Raw genomic sequence first — 10,155 nt, 5'->3', positions numbered from 1 at the left:
GGACGATGATCATAATAATAATAACAAAAAAAAAAAAAAAAAAAGGAAAAAAAATGCAGCGAGGTCAATCATTTACCAGTCTGCTTCTTAATGCGTGTGACCGCAGGTGGTACCAGGGGACATTGTGATTCATGCCCACTTTCAAAGCGGGACCAGGGCCCGGTCTGAGGCACCCAAACAACTGTCTTCTAATATTAGCACGGCTGTATTTCTGGATCTATTATAGTCTGTCCAGACAGATCCCATTGTAATGGGATCTTTTATTAAAAGATTAGCACTATCTCCTGCAGTTGGTGGAAAAAAATCTGTTATCACTGAGTTATTTGCAGTTGTGGGGAGGGGGCGGGGGGGGTGGGGGGTACGCGGTACCGTGGGGTGGGAGCGGGAGGAGGGGTGTGGGGAGGGCCCGGCGGAGGGCGCGGGCGGCCGCGGCGCACCGGCCCCTGACCCGGCACTGTCCGGGCATTCCTGTCTGCATACTTCGCAGTCTGTTGTGCTTTGGTGGCTCAGAAAAGCGAAAGAATCGAAATTTAAAAGGCAGCTTTTGAATAAACAATACCATTTTCCGTTAAGTAATCGTTTTGTATAAAAGGAAATATCGCCTACTCAGTTTCATTCAGCGGTGCCAAAAAATGTTATAAATGAGAGACCGCCAACTTTTCTAAGGGGAGAATAATGCCAGACTGTGCTTAATAAACTAGTGCCCTAGAAGTTCATTATCGATGTTGCAATCTTTTCTGATTCTGAAAGGAGACCGCCTACGTCGCCCCCATTCCCGTCTCGTCCTCTCGGGCTCCCACTGAAAAGGCTGTCACTTGGGCACAGCCCTAGGTATTAAACTTTTATTTGGTTCTTTTTCCTTTTTGGGTTTGGTTTTTTTTCCTCGGTTGTTGTTTCGGGGCTTGGGCAGGTCGGTGGGTTGGAAGGTAGAGGCTGGGGTATTTCGGGGCCGATCCCCGAAGCAATGCGCGCCCCAGCCGCCCCTCGCGGGCGCGGGGAGCGGGTTTTAATCTTAGCAGCCGCTTCGCGCGAGGACGACAGCTCTCCGCAGCCGCGGAACCCTCCGCGCCCCCGCCGCCCCTTCCCCCCACCCCCCCACCCCGGCCGCAGCTCCGCACGTTTCTCCGCAAAGGGGGCGAGGGGCGCCCCTGTAGCGGCCGCGACCCCACGGGTCTCCGGCTTGCGCGGGCGCGGGGGACTCCGCGGCGGAGGCGACGAAGGTCTCGCGCTGCCGTCCGCGGCCGCGCCGGAGGGCTCCGGCTTCTGCGGCGCGCGAGGCTGCGCGGGTGCGCGCCGAAGTGTGCGTGCACCTAGAGCAGATAATTGGAGAGGGCTTCCAGAAGGTGGAAAATGTCACCTGATTCACACTGAACTTTTTAAATCTCCCCACCCCCGAGCAGACACACACACACACACACACATTAGGAGACCGCCCACCGCAGACAGCTAGGACCCCCGTATAGATTTAAAGAGAGACTGCATTCAGAGCCTGACGTTCATTCAATAGAGCGATCATAAGCAGGCTGGCTAGTGCTCGCTCCCTCTCCCTACTCCCCCTCACGCCGTCTCTGTGTCTCTCACTCGCTGCTACACTGAGGATGTTAAATCAGAGAATCCACCCGGGCATGCTCTTACTCCTGATGTTTCTGTGCCACTTCATGGAAGATCACACAGTGCAGGGTAAGACCAGACTGTTTATTCGCAGATGTGTTTCTTTATTATTATTACTATTGTTTTCCGTCTTTCGGGCACGGTCTAGTTGGCTGCGGTGTTAAGCGCCTCTCTCCAAGGTCCAACAGGACAGAAGTTAACTGTGGGCATGGGATTGCTTTGTACCGAGGTGTCATTTAGATGCCTTTTTGATCGGATCTTCGCAGTGCTCTGCATAGGCACAGAGGACAGATAAGGATGTTTCTTGGTATTTACTGTTATTATGCAGCGTGAATGAAGAGCAGCATCGCGAGGGAACTTTCCCAGTCGCAGCTCTCGCTTGAGTGCTCAAAGTTTGTTGGTAATTTAGCTCAGATTTTTATCTCGCCTCCTTCCTGACGGAAGGAGAGGTGGTGATGGGGAGCCCCACGATTAGAGCTGACATTTTTAGAAACCAGTAAGTGGTCATTTTCCGGACATTCCTTTAATATTAGGATTTCCTCCTTCTCCCCCCCCTTCCCTCCCCCCCCCCCCCCCCCCCCGCCGACGCCCCCCCCCCCCTTTTTTTTTTGTGGTGTATGTGAATAAATGGTAGTGTTGTAAATTCCCCTGCACTGAAGCTTAGGCTTAAATAAGTTGGTTTGGGTTTTTTTGTTGCTTCTTTTTTTTCTTCTTGCGAGCAAAACAAACCCGAACCTGCTTTTTGACAACTCTTAAGAGCCCTCTTTCGACACAAGGGAATATTGATTTTTAGTTTGGGGGCTTTTTTCCTGTATGTCGACTGTGCTCCAGCCACAACCTGGATGTCTCACCATTGCTTGTTCTGTATTTTAATTTCTTTTCTCCCCCACTAAAGCATAAATTAACCTAATGTGGGCAACAGTGAGACGTAAAACTTTTTTTTTTTTTTTTTTTTTAGAAGCGTTGTTTGTGCAATGATTTTTAGCGCCGGGGGGGGGTGGGGGGAGAATGAAGGGGGATCTTCCCCCACGCCCAGCGACACCCCGTCTGGCCCATCCTGGCCCTTCTCTGCGGTACATTCCCATCGGAGTAAGGAGGCAGGATCGAGACCTGGCTGGATTAGCACCAGAATCAATTGGTATTGAGTTGCTGGAGAAGTCACATTGGTTATTCACGAGAGACTCATCCCAACCAAAACTCTCCAGCTAAAAAAGGGGGAGTTGCTTGGACTAATGTTCTTGGCTTGACTCCACGAATAACAGGGATACTAGTAAAAAAAATAAAAAATCCCCAAACCCACTCTATCCGGTGTAAGGTCAGTGTACTTTCCTCTGAAATGCGTGCGGCAGAGACGGCACCTACAACTTTTCCAGCTTGATCGATTTCTAAAACTCCGTAGGGACCTCCTACTCGATGTGCCCTTGTATTTTATGTACTTTGCTCACTTTTTGGGAGCTCTGCTGATTTATTTTAGTGAAGGAAAGACGTTTGTTAATAGAGGCAGCAAAATGTGGGGATTTCGAAAGACCTCGCTAAGAGCAAATGTTCCCAATTCGTGCAGATTGCAAAATGGGCTGAGACTGAAACACTGTGCGGCACTAAAACAATGCTGCTGTGCAGCCACGGTGAGGAGGAGAGGGCAGGGGGAGGAGGAAGGAATTTGCAAGCGCGATTTTCTTTTTATTCCCTTTTAAATGCACATCCTTTTCAAGCCTCTGTCACGTGCCGGCAGTGCTCCTTCTGCTCTACATATGGAATAAATACCTCCGAAAACTGCCTCGTCCTGCTTTGATCGGGTTTTCGCTGTTTTGAGTTTCTTTTGGGGGAGGGTGGGTTTTGGGGGGTTGGATGTTGGTTGTTGTTTGGGGGGGGGAGGGTGTCAGTTTGTTGGGTGGGGGGTTTTGTTTTTGTGTTTGTTTTTTTTTTTTTTAATTTTTCGACTGCTCTCCCCAGTCGGCCGGAGTAGCTGCGGGTTATGAAACGGGACAAATAAAAGTAAACAATCTAGTAAAAGTCACTGCGAGGCGCACGTGTTGTGTCTGGGTCACTGGCGACCGCCACTGACCCGGCTGGGTGTCTGTCTGTCTGTCCCCCCCTGCCCCCCCGCAGCTGGGAACTGCTGGCTCCGGCAGGCGCGGAACGGCCGCTGCCAGGTCCTCTACAAAACCGACCTCAGCAAGGAGGAGTGCTGCAAGACCGGCCGCCTGACGACTTCGTGGACGGAGGAGGACGTCAACGACAACACGCTTTTTAAGTGGATGATTTTTAATGGGGGAGCGCCAAACTGCATCCCGTGCAAAGGTGAGGGGGTGCTGGCGAGCTGCTCTTCGCTGGGAAGCGGTGCAGGCAGGGCCTGGGGGAGGAGGAGTTGGGAAGGAAAAGAGGGGGGTGACGGGGACAGCACGTTCTCCTCCCGCCTCCTTCCTCGCTGGGGCTTTGAGGGGCGTCTCGTACCGGCCCCGGGGTGGGTGAAGGGACCCCATCTCTGCTTGGTCGCCGGGAGGAGGGGAGCGACCTCCTCTTTCTCACCCCCTGCCCCAGCCCTCAGCGGCGGGGGCAATTTCCCTCGAGTGGTGTTTCCCGGAGGGGGGTGGGGGGAAGGTGTTTGTCTCTGTGCTCTGGGGTCACAGTGTCTTTTTTTTCTTCAAGCAGTTTTGACACCAGGTCTGTTCTGCACACTCGGTACTAAAGTGGTGCCTCTTTCCTTCCATCAGAAACATGCGAGAACGTGGACTGTGGACCCGGGAAGAAATGTAAAATGAACAAGAAGAACAAACCTCGGTGTGTTTGTGCTCCGGATTGCTCTAATATCACTTGGAAGGGTCCCGTGTGTGGCTTAGATGGGAAAACCTACAGGAACGAGTGTGCCCTTCTCAAAGCCAGATGTAAAGAACAGCCCGAACTTGAAGTCCAGTATCAGGGCAAATGCAAAAGTAGGTTTGCATATCTAATCCCATCTCCCTCAAATGCCAAAGGGTGTGTGTCTGAGTGTAGGGAGGAGGAGCTGTTGGATGTACTTCCTCACAGGAACCAGAGTGGTGTTCCTAATGCTGGGAGACAGTAGCTAAACCATGCTCAGCAGACAAGGCCCTAGCTGGATTGAGGGTTCCCCACAGTCTAGCAGCACTTGTGTCCCACTAGCTACCCTGAGTTGGGAAAGTTCCCTCCAGCTGCCCTTAAATGCCCAGAGCCAATGAGGGCAAATCTGATCATTTGTTTCATTGTGTCACCCTTGTACTCCTCAACAGGGCTCTGGGATCTCCTGTTAATCACTGTGTTTCCGTCTTTGTTTCAGAGACCTGTAGGGATGTTTTATGCCCCGGCAGCTCCACGTGTGTGGTTGACCAAACTAACAACGCCTACTGTGTGACATGTAATCGAATTTGCCCAGAGCCTACCTCCCCTGAACAGTATCTCTGCGGGAATGACGGCATCACTTATGCCAGCGCCTGCCACCTGAGGAAAGCTACTTGTCTACTGGGCAGATCCATTGGATTAGCCTATGAAGGAAAATGCATCAGTAGGTATCTCGGTAGGAGGGTTGGGGGGGGGGGGGGGAGTTTCCTCGGTCAGCGGTTTCAGAGTATTGTGTGTGCAATTGGATGGATGTAGTGAGCGCTGGGGAGGAGGAGAGGCTTCCAGCAGCCTGGGTTAGTGCTCCGTGCCAGAAGAAGTAGAGCCAGGGAGAGCTTTGTCCCAGAAGGCTGCAGAAGGGGTGAGGGAGTAGAGGGACTGATCCTGTTTCTCTTGCTATCACTGTGGGTGCTGACATTAGTATCCAAGGGAGAAGTAGCCGCCATTAAATAGATGATGACATGGTTACAGTGTAACAAGGTCTCGATATTCAGTGGATCTGGATTCCTGGAAACAATTGTCTTCAAGTGGTCTTGGCAAAGCTTGCTTTAACTTAATTGGAAACATCTGATCACTTTTCCCTCTTTAGAAATAATGCAGAGTTTGGAGACAGTTGGTGGGTGAAGATAGGAAAATAATCTCTGTGCATCCTGACATTTTGTACTGTGATTTCCAGAAAGGACTGATAGTGAGGCGTGTTATGAGGAAGCACCTTCAGGGCAGGCTCTGCTCCCCAAAACTGCTGAGGAAATTTGGGGGAGGTTGCTTTTAGTTGGCAAAGGTTGAGGTGAATTCTCTTTCCAGTCGTGTAGGCAACTACTCTGTGTGGGTTAGTTTAAAAATAATTGATTTAGAAATGCTGAATGTGTTGACAAATTCTGCACTTACCACTAATTTGGAGAGCTGAATTTCCACAGACTTCAAACAAAGCAGGAAAGTCATGTACAATAGGCAAATGTAATTCTGTATTCCCAAGGCCAAGCTCTGCTGGCACAGCTGTCCTTCCTCCCCCACATATAGACAGGCAATGGTGTCCAAGGGACTACTTACTTGAGCAAAATCAGCAAGTATCATCACATCTCCTGCATCTGAGCTTTGTCTATTCACAGTTCACAGGGGGAAAAGGAGTTTGGGGTTGTTTGTTGTTGCTTTTCTTTTTTCTTTGTCTTTTCACTTACCTCTTGTATCCTGTGTATATTTTTAGAAGCCAAATCCTGTGAAGACATTCAGTGCAGTGCTGGGAAGAAATGCCTGTGGGATTTTAAGGTTGGCAGAGGTCGGTGCGCCCTTTGTGATGAGCTCTGCCCTGAAAGCAAGTCAGACGAGGCAGTCTGTGCCAGCGATAACACCACTTACCCAAGTGAGTGTGCCATGAAAGAGGCAGCCTGCTCCATGGGTGTGCTTCTAGAAGTAAAGCACTCTGGATCTTGCAACTGTAAGTGAGATTTTTAACTCTGCAGACACTTAAAGCTTCTGAAGGCAATCCCTAGGTACTGAAGACTTACGCCTTTAAACATAAGAAAGCTCGACTTGGAGATTTGAGATACAGCACAGGTGACATATACGTATGTACCTATCATGCACACACTTTGGTTACTGATTAAATGCAATAGATCAACAACCAGCTGACCTTCAAGTTGGGTTTTTTGGGGATATTCAAAGGACAAGTCATTCTGTCAGAAAGGGGTTGCCCTAAGAATGTAATTCTAGTGATTTTTTTTTTCCTACTTTGTCTGCTCTCGTGTGCTTCGCTGATTGCTTTATTAACGCCCTGATAAACTCTTAACTCGGTCCAAAAGAACAAGCCTAATGGTAGCACATGGGCATCTGGCTGAGCACAGTTGCCTCTTCTAACTCTGAATGAAGGACACAAAACAATTAAACCTAGAACGCAAGAGCGCTTTTCATTTGATTTCAGGAATCTGCCAATAAAACCTGAGCCATTGATTCTTCAGAACTTTCTGCAGTTTTGACTTCATAGATTACGTATAAAAAACCTTATTGCGTAACAGCAGATGCCAAAGAGCATCTCACTACAAGTCGCATAAAATGCAACGCTGTATTATGGCTGTTCAGAGGGCTTTGAAAACATGCACTGAGCTGCTTCTGCGCTGTTGTTGTCCTTATTTAAACAACAGCTCCCCTGTATTCCCCCATCTAGCCATTAATGAAGACCCAGAGGACGAAGACGAAGATGAAGACCAGGACTACAGCTTTCCTATATCTTCCATTCTAGAGTGGTAAAAGCTCCATCACTTATTGGAACAGCCATTGGGCACAAAATCAATGTCCATACTGTACATAAGTGTATGCCTATTTATTTTGGGGAGAAAAAAAAAAGTATACATATAGTTGAGTCTCGTAGACATTTATTTATACTGTGTCATGTTTTATAATTTATACATAAAATGTCTGGTTGACTGTACACCTTGTTTTTTGAAGAAATTTATTCGTTACGGGAAGAGCAGTGTTATTTATTGTGAGGTCTCTTGCTTGTAAAGTAAAGCTTTTCTTTTTTCTTGCAAACTATAAAAGTCCATTCCTTAGAGCTTACCCACATGATCTCATCTGTTTCACTGATGTTAACTCTTTTCCACTTTAACAAACTTGCATGTTGGTTTCTATTATGTTTATTTATTGGATTTTCTTCTTACCGGTTCTGTACGTAAAAGCTCCTCGGGTTTTTGTTTACAAGGAATCTTGACTGACCAAAAGGCGTTGTAACTGACTTAAGTATACTTCCAGGGTGCAGGGAGGCAATCTTTAAGGAAACTTTTTCCACTTCACTTTTCTCTACTTCTGATCACATCATGTACTGAAGTGATCTCAATGTTCTGAGCGTTTATACTGTACTATACAAATTCCAGACCCAAAGAAATCGGATTATGAAGGTTGTTAACTACAGGGCTTACTGTAATAAGAATAAAGGTTTTATTTTATTTTTATTGTTTCGGGGTTTTCTTTTGTAACATGCATAACTGTTTTATCAGGTGTTTCCTTTAAGATGGTCTTTCAGTACCACTTTCAAAGTTTTCTTTCCCAATCAATGTGTCACTAAAAGTTATATCAAAGCTTTATCAGTTCAAGTTTCTTGCTTTTCATAATACTTTTTTTCTGATGCAATTTTATATTTTCAAACATGGCGAGTTAAATATAAATTCATTTAAATATATAGTTTTGTACTTTTCTACCATGTAAATGTGCAATGTATATAAAAGTTATAATGTGTATTTGTAAATAAATGATGAGTGAAAAAAATAATAAAACGGAATTTTCCTTAGAGGCAGTCCTCAGCTTTGGTTCTAAAGGGTTCTTGCCCTCTGGTGCAAAGAAGACATATACTGGTGGTTAGGGGAAAGGAGCCTTGTGTGTGGCTAGCAGTGAAATACCTTGGTTAAGGCCAAAGCTTTCAGCTGACACTGATTCAGGAAACCCTTTTTTTTTCCAGACAGGAGCAATGTCTTCAGTTCATTGGCACTAATTTTAAATCCCAAGTACAGTGAGCGAGGGGAAGAGATACAGTATTTTTGTTTCCTTCTCCATCCACTAAATAAAAAGTCTGTCATTTCTTGGACATCTTTTAACTCCTTATTTCTAGGAGGTGTTGAATATATATTTGAAATTTTGCTGAGCTTCAGATCAATGTTACTGAGGTTGCAGTTTATCACCATTTTAGATGACCAATAGGAAAAGCAAGGTGGGGCCTACCTGCCCAGATTCAAGATACGTAACTGGTAGTGCAAAAAAAACACCTCACCAAAACCAACCAAAAACCAAAACCATAAAAGAGCACATTACCATTTGGAAATTACTTTTTCACAAAGGGAAGATTAATTCTCAAGTTCTTTCTGGTGAATCAATATGCAAACTGGATGAACTGGACCCACTTAAGAGTGAATACTAATACAGTGAACTGAAGAAAGCAAGCAGCCATAAGCACAGCAGGGACCAAAATCTACCTGGCTATGATGTTCTCCCAAATAAGGCCCCATTTACCAAAATTTCTCATGTTACATAAAACATAAAAATGTACTTAAATACCTTACTCAGTGGTGTTCTAAATGCTTCTCTGAACTGAAGCCTGAGAGCAGAAACTGACTTACCAATTTTGTTTAAAGACAAATCATATTTGAAAGCTGTTCCTGCTGTAGTCTTCTGTGTATTTTTTACTGTAAATACTAATTTGTTATGGATTGTTTATCATTTTCCAAAGCAAATATAATGTATTCCTTTATGCATAAAAGCTACAAGTGTGCATTTATAATATTGTATTCAAAATAATAGTAAAAAACATCTGCCCTTCATCCTCCTGTTGCTTCATTTAGACAAGTAGTCTCTTTGGAAGGAAGTACATGATGAGAGGAGCAAAGAGAGCAGGATTATAGTCTCCTGAGGGAACAGAACCCAGAATAAAAGAGAACAGGGACCAGGAGAACAGAGGGATTGAAAAAGAACCTATCAGAAAATCTTTCAAGGAAATAACAAACCCATGACAATAACACAGAGACGAAATGCTTAATAGAAATGGAGAGTATCAGAGTTTTTTCTCAAAATCAGATAGGTGCCAGCTACTTCTTTTCCAACAAAACAACATTAAAATACTGGTTTTAATTGTAAATATATTTACATGTCTTACAGAGAGACTGCAGCAGAGCAGGATTTTTGGGTTCTAACTTGACACCCTGCTGCTGGATCACAAAATACCTTTGAGAAAGTCACTGACAAATTCAAGAACAGCAACAAGAATGCAAGGAAGCTATATTTACACATGTACGCAAAACCACCACAAAATTCTACATCAGGTTTTGGCTGATAAAATGATCTAAAAGTTCTGCTATTGCATTTCCAGTTGCTACTGCTATTTCTATACAGCTGAGAATCTTGAAACCTACCTTGCACCAAAGCCTGCCTGTGATGTACAGGTGAGGCACCTCCTGAGAGGCTTCATGAGGTAAGCATCTCCTGAGCAAGCCTAACATACATCAGCCTTGTCGTGAAACACAACAGCCCCAGAGACTTTCTCCCAGAAACATGTCCAGAGGTTGTATCAGCATGACTGCCAACATTTTACATAATATCTTAGTTGTAGATAACGCACTCTTTCGTGAAGTGGGAGATGCAGGTTCACTGCCAATCTCTTTCTGAGGAGATCTTTCCCACATCTCCCAAGAGTGCATCAGCCACCAACTC

At 45.8% G+C, this 10,155-nt stretch overlaps 1 protein-coding gene across 3 annotated transcripts; it reads left to right on the top strand.

Annotated features, from left to right (window-relative positions):
- Positions 1-1,148: 1,148 nt before the first annotated feature.
- Positions 1,149-7,910, top strand: FST (follistatin). 3 transcript variants are annotated; one of them, XM_065661528.1, is made up of 6 exons: positions 1,149-1,680; positions 3,721-3,912; positions 4,326-4,544; positions 4,907-5,131; positions 6,170-6,325; positions 7,127-7,910. In XM_065661528.1, the coding sequence occupies exons 1-6, from the start codon at positions 1,599-1,601 to the stop codon at positions 7,207-7,209; spliced, it is 957 nt and encodes a 318-aa protein (XP_065517600.1). In that variant the 5' UTR covers positions 1,149-1,598; the 3' UTR covers positions 7,210-7,910. The 3 variants fall into 3 exon arrangements, with proteins under 3 accessions (XP_065517600.1, XP_065517598.1, XP_065517599.1); XM_065661526.1 differs by having other exon boundaries at positions 6,170-6,400; XM_065661527.1 differs by lacking the exon at positions 1,149-1,680 and adding an exon at positions 2,947-3,236 and having other exon boundaries at positions 6,170-6,400.
- Positions 7,911-10,155: the final 2,245 nt, after the last annotated feature.

This window comes from Lathamus discolor, chromosome Z, assembly GCF_037157495.1.
Source record: "Lathamus discolor isolate bLatDis1 chromosome Z, bLatDis1.hap1, whole genome shotgun sequence".
In the NCBI taxonomy this organism is placed as follows: domain Eukaryota; kingdom Metazoa; phylum Chordata; class Aves; order Psittaciformes; family Psittacidae; genus Lathamus; species Lathamus discolor.
This window is presented reverse-complemented; position numbering and strand designations above follow the sequence as displayed.